Consider the following 12,203-nt stretch of genomic DNA (forward strand, 5'->3'; position numbering starts at 1 on the left):
TCCGTAGAATTCGCGTTAGTAAAGTCCACGGTGTAAAACCAGCAAATCCAGCAGCACAACAGAGACGACTCGCCCTTTCGCTGAGGGCTTACGCCGCAAGGGCGTTGAGGCGGCCTAGATAAGGGCGGCTGCAGGAGTCAGCTGACTCTCCCTTAAAGGCACACGCACCTCGTAGTCTCCGACTCCGTAGAATTCGCGTTAGTAAAGTCCACGGTGTAAAACCAGCAAATCCAGCAGCACAACAGAGACGACTCGCCCTTTCGCTGAGGGCTTACGCCGCAAGGGCGTTGAGGCGGCCTAGATAAGGGCGGCTGCAGGAGTCAGCTTACTCTCCCTTAAAGGCACACGCACCTCGTAGTCTCCGACTCCGTAGAATTCGCGTTAGTAAAGTCCACGGTGTAAAACCAGCAAATCCAGCAGCACAACAGAGACGACTCGCCCTTTCGTACTTTATAGTGTGTGTGTATTTTCTTACATGATGGACGTCGAACAGATTCAAGGATTAGGAACAGGCTCATTCCATTTTTCATCCCTTCCATTTCATGAGAGATGATTATCAGTCAAATCATTCATTCCTGGCCTTAACTAGTAGTAACGATCATTTGGATAGGATGAGGGCCAAGTTGTTCAACGTTTCTGTGGCTGCTATGTGTGAGTTTCCAAGCAGAGCATCAGGGTTGCTGGAGTTGAAGGGCTTTTCAGGGTTGAAGGAGAAGAGGATGGTGTAGGCTACAGGTAAGAATCTTTTCTGGTCTGAAGGTAATCAGATCGGAAGCCAGAGACGGTAACATGTGAATTTCTATTGATAAAGGTCATACTAGATTAGGGAATGATCTGTCCAAAACAGAGGTGTAATGCTGGCATTGAGGACATCTAATTTGGAGCCATAAGATTGGGCAGGTCCTTAGCTATATTGATTGGAGTACATAACTTTCATAGTATCAAGGCACACTCGTGCAGGGCCATTGTCTTTGATGTCAGTCCAGATGTTTAAATAGCACATCATTAGGAGATTGTCGGCTTAATTAGACAATGTTGCAATGAGAACCCTCCTTTCTGCAAGATAGTTAGTGTTGAATACAGGGTTTGCGTGAGGCGATGATGAGGAGTATTCAATGTTTTGGTATTGGGCAGGCTTTTTGCACTAGAGAGGTGTAGGAATTGTGGAACCACTATCGATGGAGTGGCATGTTGCCTGGATCTTGCATTTTGTGGTACATATTTTAACAAATTCTATGACAGAACACCTTCTGTCAAGTTGGTGCTACTCAATTTGCTCCCCCTTCTTTTGCTTGATAAGATTAGAAGCAACGCTAAGACTGAAATGGTGGATCACAGATGAATTGGGGAAGTTAATGGTCATCCCCAGTATATAAAAGGATATGTCTCGTGCCAATATAAACTCCATGCAATTAAACTCCTCTACAGGTGGCAGTATAATCCGCTTAGACTGGCGAAAATGTACCAAGGAGCAAACCCGCAATGCTGGAGGGGCTGTGGTCAAGAAGCGAATTACTGGCACATGTGGTGGGGCTGCAATAAAGTTCAGGCTTATTGGGACGAGGTTCTCAGCTGGATCAAGGATCTCGACGAGGAAGAAAGGGGGAAACACCCCCTACTGGTCCTCTTCGGCGTTTTCGAGGAAGAAAAAACGATCCTAAAAGCTCTCAAGATGGTTTTGGGCCTCCTGGTGGCCGCGAGAGCCTGCCTTACAATGGCCTGGAGGAGACCATCCCTCCCCACCAAGGAGGAATGGATGAATGTCGCACGAACCATCTTCAGAATGGAAGCCCTGACCGCCGCTCTACATGGAAAAGGTGCCTCTGCTGAAATGGAATGGGCGGACTTCTGTGCAAAATACATCACATGAGAGAACTTGTGCATAATGCCGCAATGCAAACAACAATCTATCTGATGAATGTGCCATTGTCAAATTGTCCTAAGAGTTCTCAAACAATTGTGCCTAATCTCACCATATAAACTTTATAAAGAGATACCACATGAATCAAGAAAGCTGTCTCTGCTCTCATCGGGGGCATGAACTGAACGGGAGGGGAGGTTAGGGGTTTTTCCAATTTTTTTTTTCTCTAACTAATACATTGTATGTCATACTCCTATGTCGTTCCTTCCATGTTATATGATATAATTCTGCATTTTTGCTCACGTGATACCTGTGAAACTTTGTTCTGTAAAACCAATAAAACGGAAATTTCAAAAAAAAAAAAAAAAAAAAAGGATATGTCAAGCTGGAAGCGTGCAAAACTCACCTGCCCCAGAACTGTTACCAATTCCTCTTTCATGTGATCTATGTTGCCCTCTGCGGTTCGGCTCTTCTTGCGTGATCCTGAATAAAATGTCAGGATTGACCGCTCGATGAGTAGCTGTACAGAGAAATGGACATTGTTATGAATGGTGACAAGAAAACACATACAATCAATGATTGCGAGGTGTGAGATGACACAACTGGTAGATTACCTCAGACCAATGGGGCACTGTCTGTGTGGCTCAGGTCCTTTGAACTATCACCAGTTGAAGGCAGGGAAGATTATGTACATGTGTCCCTATCAAATGCCCTGGGTTTGATAAGGGGGTATGCAAACGTATCTATTGCCTTAAGTGGATGGACAAGAGTACAGACACATCTTGGGGCAGAAAGCCCTTAATCGAGGTTCAAGTCACCAGGTCTGGTAAGAGGGCTAATTGATGTGAGAATTCACTGGCCATATAAGCAAGATGAAGTAAAAAAAAACTTTAGAAGGTACAACATAGTATGGTCAGTGATTTAACCGTCCTTCATTTGTGGTTACCTCATAACATACTGTAGGCAAGGCAGCTCGCTGAAGGCATTAAAGCAGAAAAACAATTCAGCACATTTTTGTTGAGACGCAGAGGGCAAGTAAAAGCCCAACAAAGTAGACCATTCCCATTGGAAAACAAAACAGATGAAGGTGCACAAAGGAGACTCTTAACTTACAAACCTAAAGCTTTATTGCACACTGTTGTAAAACTAAGAGAAACAACAATGGTGAATGCTCATCAGGGAAAAGAGAAGTGAGCTGAATTATGATCTTTGGATCCGGCATTACGCACAAAGAGGCTCACCCCAATAAAAACAACGAGTTTCACTCACAGCAAACATCATTACATTGCAAAGCACTGGGACGGAGGAGCAAAAGCTTTCCAAAAGCTCCAGCCAAATCAGGCTTGAGAACCCTCTGGATATGCACTAATATTGTAGATTGAAAATATACCCCTGAGCAAGGATCCCCTTGAACTTCCACGAGTGATGCTGCTACCAAAAATACACAGAGCGCCTTCTTTGATCGTAACCTTTACTTGCATTGAAGCTGTGAAGGTGACTAATAAAAAACTGCAAGCAGTGCAGATACAGGAGGAACATACACATCATCATATCAGACATGCAAAATGGGATGGCTGGGCCAGAGGAGCAGTGGCAAGGCAAACGTACTAACTAGAACAGGCCGCACCAAGCGTCTCGTCTTAATAGTGTATGGGCCTCATTATAAGGCTGGTGCTCCCGTAATGAAGGGGGCCGGTACGGGACTTCCCATCACGGGACCCGGATCGCATGCCTGGTAAAACCAGGCGTGCTTTCCGGGTCCCGCGAGGGGAAGAGGGAGGCAATAACGGGCCAGATGTAATCTGTCCGTTATTTATCTCCCTCCCCATTCCCATTGAGCCCTATGGGGGCTCAAATGGGAATGGGGGTGGGTTCCTACAAGGAGGAATTACCGGGTCCTCCAATGTCGATGTAACCCGGTAAGTCCCCATTGCAGGAACCTGGTAATGGAGCCCGGAACGGAGGCAGCCATGGAGCCAACAGCTCCATGGCTACCTCCATTCTCGTAATGAGGCCCTATGACTTTGAGAGCTTGTGCTTCTCATTGAAATGGGGGAAATCAGCCGCCTCTGTCTGCAGTGACTGAGGCAAATTAGAAACAAAGTGGGTAAGCCTAACTGGATCACTATGACAGCAAAGCTATCTTCCTCCGGGAACAAGCACTGCAGTGTGGAAAAACAAATGCTGCACTGGTAAAAAACATGAGCCAGGAGGGAAGGCACATGGGATAGTCAAGCAATAAGATGTTTGCCAAGCTAATGTTTGCACAACACAACTATAAACTAAACGTACTTACCGTGGACTCCTCGGTCCACATAAGCAAGGCTGCACAGCGCACGTGGCTGAGGCTCTGCTATGCTTCGTGGAAGGAAGGTAGGCTGACCATGCCCTGGCTGAGGGCTCTGCAACTAACATCAACAAGTGAGAAGGTGGCGCGCGTACACCCATCACCCCACCCACAACCATCATAGCAGGATTATCATTGGCTGGAAAACAGCTAATGACAATTCTATAAATTGTGTTACTATGTGAGGAGATCCTAACACTATACTGTTTGCGCACAAATGATACTGGCTGGACCACTGCTCTAGCGCCCCGCCAGCCTCCTACAATGCCCTAAATGTAATGGATTACATAAAGTGCACAGAGCCCACGAGCTCCATGCAGTAATACTATGGAAAACTAGCTAAAATGGAAAGCGTTGCTCTGTGTGTGAGATCAGGCCCAGCCGCGATGCAACGTGATTTATTATTTTGTTAACATTGCCGCTGCATAAAAGAAATAATAAAATCATAAAAGCGAACACTGTTTTCTCTGTACTCCCTTAGGGTCGGCACCCCAATGCCCTGAATAAGTGGCTGCCACTGGGCCTGAGCCTCCCAGGAAAGTGCGGGAGAGCACGTCCCACCTTGCTCCTGAATGCAGAACATGGTGGTGGTGTTGTCCGTGAAGATGCACATCACCTTCCCCTTCGGCTGAGGTAGGACTTGTGGGCCCAGAAGACTACCTGGAGTTCCAGGATGTTAATTTGGAGGTCCTTTTCTTCCGGGAGCCAGAGGCCGCTGGCCTGGAACAGCCCAGTGTGGACCCCCCACCCTTCCAGGGAGGCTTCCGGGGTAACCGTGGTCTCGAATAGAGTTATCGGGGCAGAAGCCCACTTCGTGAGATGTGGGCGTGCCCCTCCATAATCAAAGAGCTCGTCAGAACTCCTGGTTGAGAATGACCTTGTCCGTCCATGTTCCCGTAATCTGCAGCCACTGTGCATCCAGGAACTCCTGAAGAGGTCTCATCTGCAGCCTGCACAGCGGGAAGGAGGAGGATGCAGGAGTACATCATGCCCAACAACGACTTGATGGCTTGCACTGTTGTGTCCTGCACTGACAACAGGTGCTGCATGTTCCCCAGGATGGCCATTATCCTCTCCTTCGAGGGGGTCGCCAAGCATGTGACTGTGTTGAGGCAGGTGCCGAGGAACAGAGCGTTCTGGGATGGCTTCACGCAAGACTTCGGATAGTTGATGGAGAATCAGAAATCCGTCAGAAGGCGAATAGTTTCTGTGATGTGCTGGATAGGGAGCGGGAGTGGATCAGCCAGTCGGCCAAATAAGGGTAGACATGGATCTCCTGGAGGCGCAGATGCGCTGCCACCAGGGTCAAACACTTTGTAAACACCCTCTCAGTGCTGACTTCAGACAGAAGGGGGCAAAGAGCAGAGCCTTGACTGATAAGTGACGTCCCTGGACCATGAACCGTAGCAACATCTGATGTGTTGCATGTATGGGGATGTGAAAGTAGGCGTACTCCAGGTCCAAGGTTGCCTGGAAATCCCCTGCCTCCAGATGGCCGAGCATGTGCTGCAACATAACCATCCTTAACTTCTAGGAGTTCAAGAATTTGTTGAATCATCTTTTGGATTGGCCGCCTCCCTCCTGACTTCCTCCTTACCAGAAGGTATCTGGAGTACATTGCGTAGCCCTGGAGGCGCTGGGAGAAGGGCTCTATTGCCCACTTTCTTAACATGGCCTGGACCTCCTGCAGCAGTTGGGCCATGTGTAGTTCCTGAAGTGCCACAGGAGGAAAGCGTGGACACCTGTGATGGAATTCCAACGTGTGCCCATGATGAAGAACGTCCAGCACCCATTTGTCTGTGGTGATGGTCTTCCACTTGTCGACAAAGTTTGCTGGCCGGCTGCCGACTGGGTGTGAAAGTGGGAGCCCAGATCTGTGGCCGGTTCAGGCCTGCTTTGGCGGCTGTGTCCTGGCCTATGGGCGACGACGTCCTCGGCTGCCAAAGACTTGCGAGTGCCCTCTGTAGGCCACCTGGGTGGTAGAGCGGGAGAGCTGGCGATAGGGTGCAGAGTATCCCCTGGAGGATCTGCCCGATATCCTCTTGAGGAATGAAAGGATGATCATCTTCTCTGCCTCATTGTCCCTAGGGACCAGGTAGTTTCTTGTGCCCATCTTAATCGATTTGTGTGTCTCGTCCACCACCTTTCTGAATAGAGTGTTCCTGTCGAAAGGGATATCCACCACCTTGGACTGCATGTCTGCCCTGAAGTCCATAGCCTTCAACCAACCTTGGCGTTGCAGGGCTACTCGGTTGCCCATCTGGCAGAAGCCAGAATTTGCAATATCCAGTGCCACTGGGATTGCATGGTCCGAGGCCACCTTGCCTTCTTGGAATAAGGCCAGGGCATCAGCCTTCGTGTCCTCTGGTAGGAAATCCAGGATCGGTCTGACCTTGTACCAGAGTTCCTGATTATACTGGGATAGGATGGCCAGGGCATTGGCGGTTTGATGGTGGAAGCCGTGGTGCAAATGATGCGCTTCCCCACGCATCCAGCTTCTTCCCCTCCTGGTCCGGAGGAACCATGTACGAGGAGGATGGGTTAGCTGAGTGCTTCCTGCCAGCAGCAGATACCATAGAGTCTGGAGAAGGCTGCAAGCTCAGGCACCCTGGAGCTGAGTCAGGCACCCTATATTTCTTCTCCAGTCTATCTCTTTTGGGAGGGGCAGTGTTCAGCATCTTCAGCAGCTCCAACCCTTTCAGCCCAGTAGCAAAATCGACATGACCATCTCCCGTGAAGACTTCTGGCACTGAAAAAGGGACCCTTCTTTTTTCTGCGGTCCAAGTTGAACAAGGTGGAGGCCCTTGACAGCATGTTATGAAAAGAGCCCACCTCATCAGGGGGCGAAGCGCATTTGGCTCATCCACGCCCAGAGGCTCACCATCAGCGGGCACATAATCATCATACTCATCCGTATGGGTCGATGCCGTGTCCGAGCCCATGTCGGTGTGCGTAGGCACTTCCCTCACCGGAGTCAACGGTCTCTGAGGCGGTGCTGGCGGCGAAGTTGCCGGTTGGCGTTTCAGCATTGATGATGGGCTAGGTTGGCGCCTTGGCCTGGCAAGGCTTGATGAGCGCCTTGATCTTGTCGGGTTTGCCCTAGGAGGGCTCCTCACTGGAGGTTTGGTAGGGCTACTGGCCGGACCAAAATTTGGGGCAGCTGGTAGCCTCTGCTGCATCTCCGAGATCAAGGTGTGGAGGGCCATCAAGATGTCCAATAACATGTCTTGGGAGCCGGCTGAGGCATGACTGGGATCACAGGTGTTGTTTTGGGGCTGAGCAGTGGATCAAAGGGCAGATCTGGCTCCCCCCTCAGTGATCCCCTCCTGGGATAGGTTGCCGAGGCCTCCCTCATGAGCCAAATAGTAACCTTCGGGAAGGCGATCATCATCGGAGATAGTGTATATTTGTGGGGATATCCTCGGAGACCCTTGCAGGCTTGTCTGGGACACCTTCCCCACCCTGGGGAGAAAATTCTTAGGGGACAGCAGCTCCCTCAATCTTTAGGGAAGGAGACGATGATGGGGGCCTGTTCAAACACAGGTACATCTTCCGGAGTTGTGGGGGCCGCTCTTGGCGGGCGTGGATGTAACCATCATCTTCACCGTGTACACAACGGTAGTAATGGCCCCTCCCAATACCGAAGTAATAATGGTCATCATTGACGGGATCGCAGCCGCCCTGGTTGTCGATGGAGTGGTCATCGACTGGGTCCTAACTAACAAAACAGATAACTTCATCGACGAAGACGAGGGCTTGGCAGATGGAGCCATCATCTAAGGGGTCTTGGGCCGCTCCTTCACACCCTTGTCCTTAGAAGTGTAATGGTGTTTGACAGGGGTGAGGGACCTTCCTCGCCAGAAGGTACCCCCACCACCTGCAGGCACACAGTCGATGGCAATGGAGGCGGTGAATGTGTCCTGTGGCCACGGCGACCCCTGCAGGATCCTCAGTGTGAAGTCTAGCCTTCTTTTTGAACCTCTGGCCAGAGGCATTGTCAAAGGACTCTGAACTCTTTTCAGAAGGAGCACGCTTGTGGCACCAGCGGTCCTCGTTGATGCATGGCTGTGCCCGTAGGCCGAGTCAGAGCCCCACCCCCTTGAGCCACGCTGCTAGCCTGCGCTAATGGTAATTCCTGGTCTTTGGCGTAACCCCCGGCAGCAGATCTCGCATCCCCCCTCATCATGTTCCAGATGCAGGCAATACAGGCACTTGAGGTGCCAATCCTCAACATAGACGTTCCGCAGTCCACACTTGGCGCAGAGCTTAAAGAGACTCCTCTTAATCTTCCGACATCGTTGAGGTGCGAACTAGGCCCAAGCATGGGCCTTCGAAAAACTTCAAAGAGAAGATCCACGTTGGAAGGGGATCTTCACCAACAACGTGTCCCCGCTCTCGGTAGTCGAGCAGCGGTTGAAGATGGAACAAACGTTGGTTAAAAAGACTAATTTTATAAAAAATGCAAAATATAAAAAAAAAGGCTCAAAGAGCAACATGAGAGGACTCCCAACACTGAAAGGTGTGGTTAAAATCTGAAGATGGCCAGCCGCGGTGGAGCTTAGGGAAACGACTGTCATTGGATGGAAGCAGTATGACCCAAAGGATAGTGAATGTTTATAGAGTGAAATACAATTTTCAGGCAAAGCGTAACTGTTTTACTTTTACTGAGGATTCCCAGCTTGACGATGGGGAAAATTCATGAGCATGTGAATCCATACCAGACCCCATGCTGGAGAATTAAATGAAACAAGCAGAGTAATTATTCATTTTGGTCCAAGTACGACTCCACCAAAGCATGTACAAAATCAAAGTAGCCCTACTTACATAGACTGGGATCAATGTCTGTTCCCTCTGGGTCCTGCGAATCCTGGATACATGCATCCTTGCCTTTATAAATCTTGAGCAATGTATCTGGATTGACAATTTGATAGCCTGTAAAAAGATAATTTATGTTTATTAATGTGAACTATACAGATGTTTCATAGGGAGGTAGCATTGTTTATTATCATATGCAGCAAATGCAAGTCAGAATCATCTTTGAAGGGCAGATTGGGTCTGCGTAACAAGCATAAACTATCCCCACCACTCCCAGGCTGTTTCCACAGACACCCACCCAATTTGCATCAATCCAAACAGAGGCCCTAGATATCCGAGTAATTATGGCACTGTAAGAGGATCAGCCAGGGTATGGTATAAAGCAGAACTGGTTTGGTAGTTTTCTGCTCGCCTAGATGGACCTCCACCAGGGCTAGTTTAGCTCCCTGGTCCATGTGAAGCCACACGCCTGCAGACTGGAGCCACAGGGCTTCAGTGTACAATTCCCTGCAAAATTATAACACAAAGTAGGATTTACTCTGGAAGAGAAACCCTCTCCTGACCCGCAAAATCCCTCAACTCTGTACCCAAATCTCTAATCTCTCATCCTCAGTAAAACAGAGTATTTTACTCCATATTTTTAAAGTTGGGCGTAAAATGATTTTTTAGTGAGTAAAAAAAAGTAAGTGCCATTCCCAATGTAAGTATTTAAAACGCTAGTAAAAATATGTTTGAACTGTAAAGCAGTAATGTTTTTGTAATGGCCACTTCTTTGCACCTAGTTGTTTATGCACATTAAAAGATACATTTTTACCATTTGGGATCTTGCAGTAACAATAGCACTATGTGTACTACTGATGCCAATTATATCCAGGCAGTTGTGTAGATGAAAGCCAGGGATGGGCTCCTTGGTGTCTATTTCCTATTTTTTGGGAAGTTTTTTACTCCCTATTTAAAACAAAGCCAAATTGACTAAATTAACAATGTTAAAAAATGAATATAAACATGTATAAAATTTGCAAATAAACCACTTAATCAAGTAAACTTATAAATTAAGAACCTTACATCGTGAATTGATCACAAACTCACACTTCGAATAATAAAACTTAGTTTTGTTAAAGAAAAAAAAAGAAAAAAAACACAAGAAGTTATTTCAAATTATAAAACTGTGGTCTCCAGTACAAAGTTATTAATAAAATTACCTTCTTTCAGGTTTAAGGAGTTAAAAAAGGAGGCTACAGCAAGAGTTTCTGAAATGTTGCACCCGCTCAAGCACCTATGCCATATTTGCTGCTCATTAGCCCATTGATGGTTAGGATACATTTTGCCAAATAACATTCTCGTTTCCTGTTCAATTCTTTGCAAATGGAGAATAAATGTCTTGTTGACTCAACAGAATCATCTAGATGACAACCAAATCCTTATGGTCAATCAAGCCGCGTCGTGCAAGAATTTCTTTTGTATTTAGTAGGTTCCAACGAACCTGCATAAACGTTCACCTATGGTGTTTATCAGGGAACTTAGCAAGGTATGGAGCAGTGACCGCTTGTTTCTTATATTCTTTACTTAGATGTACCATAGAGGGGTATCCATGCAATTTCTTCACATTTTTAATCCAATCAAAATCCAGTAATTTGTATTTTACTTTATTTGGATTTGATATTAGGGTCTCAATATCCACAGTGATTTCATTAAGAATTTGTGTCTAGTGCGTCCCAATTGTCTTCACAGCATTCGTTTTTTTTCCCAACACAGGTAGTCTGCATGCTTTCAAGCAAATTCACATACAAGGAATCCCCAGAGGAAATAAGTATTTCTCTAAATAAAGCAAGCAGATTCCATTCCACCCTAATAGATGTGGAAGATAGACCTAGTTCGAATCTTAGTGCTGCGAGCGGCACACTGTTGGGCACTCCCAGTACCTGCCTCCAAAACTTAGCTTCCCATACCTCTAGGCATTTCAGGTTAGAGTTATAAAACAATTCCTGGCCGTAGATCGGTTTCAGCATGGCCTTGCCAAGATAGAATTTTAATGCGGGTATTATTGAGTAGGTGCCATATTTCTTGTCTATTACCAGTGCTTGAGACACAAGCATTGTTGCCCTCTGATATAACGTGGTTTTAACATTTGTAATACCCGGAGTAGCTGAAATCATGTATCCCAAGTATGTCATATTAGAGGAAGAGATTATGCATGTATCATCCCATACCCATGGTTGAAGTCGCTTTTTCGGGCCTCTTGAAACAACCAATATTCTTGTTTTCTTTGAATTGATCTTCAGCCCATTGTCCAAAGCAAATATGGAAAAAGATCTCAGACCCACACGTGATTTATTAAATAAGAGGAAATCGTCCATGTATGCGAGCCAGGACAGATGGTGTGAGCCTACCTTCGGAGCTATTAGGGCAACTGGAGTTAGATAATTACCAGTATCCGACACGTATAGGTTGAATAAACATGCCGCTAATGTGCACCCCTGCCGAAGACCTGACTCAGTTTGAATACTTCGGGACATGATCCCATCTTTATTTAACCTAATCTTTACAGAGGAGTTGGTATAAAGGCCTATAATTAGTTCTGAAAGTGTATCAGGAATCCCCCAACTCCTAAGTTTGCCCCACACGTTCGAAGGCGGCAGATAGATCAATTGATGCCACGTAGCTGCATGAGTCGGGGGTATCCCATGTAGACTGCTGAATGTGTCTAAAAATGCGGCCATTAAGCGATGTAGAGTACCCCTTTCTGAATCCAGTTTGAAACTTGGATATTCTGGCAGATGATACAGCCCAACTCTCAAGATGTTGAAGGAGAATTGCAGAAAAGATCTTACTATCAGTGTCAAGGAGCTAAATTGGCTGATGGTTAGAAAGTTCCATCCTCAGACCCTTTTTGAAGATTGGTACTATGTACGCTGTTTACCAAGAAATCGGGAAAATCTTAGAAGCTAATACGCTAAGAAATAGAACAGTCAGAGCATTTGCCCAATGTCTTGGTTCAGCCTTAAGGATGGCATTAGACACCCCGTTTGGACCGGCTGATCTTGATAGCTTGCTCTTTTGAATCAAATTATTGTAATTCTCCTTGTAAATTGTAAGGACTAAAGGGACCGAGAGTAATCCACATTGCTCAGGTGGCAAAACCAATGGTTTGACCGGCCTCACTCCATATATGATCAGAAA

The 12,203-nt window shown here is 46.9% G+C and overlaps 1 protein-coding gene across 2 annotated transcripts in view; it reads right to left on the reverse strand.

Moving 5' to 3' along the window:
* Window positions 1–12,203, reverse strand: part of LOC138510513 (zinc finger protein 567-like) — a 252,011-nt gene that overhangs the window by 92,322 nt on the left and 147,486 nt on the right. For both annotated transcript variants that reach the window (XM_069626217.1, XM_069626216.1), the window contains exons 3-4: window positions 9,033–9,140; window positions 2,268–2,381 (exon numbers count right to left, since the gene is read on the reverse strand). In XM_069626217.1, the coding sequence (XP_069482318.1) occupies window positions 2,268–2,381; window positions 9,033–9,140 (222 nt within the window). The remainder of the gene's footprint in view (window positions 1–2,267; window positions 2,382–9,032; window positions 9,141–12,203) is intronic.

Source organism: Ambystoma mexicanum, chromosome 6p, assembly GCF_040938575.1.
Source record: "Ambystoma mexicanum isolate Mex_15411 chromosome 6p, UKY_AmexF1_1, whole genome shotgun sequence".
NCBI lineage: Eukaryota > Metazoa > Chordata > Amphibia > Caudata > Ambystomatidae > Ambystoma > Ambystoma mexicanum.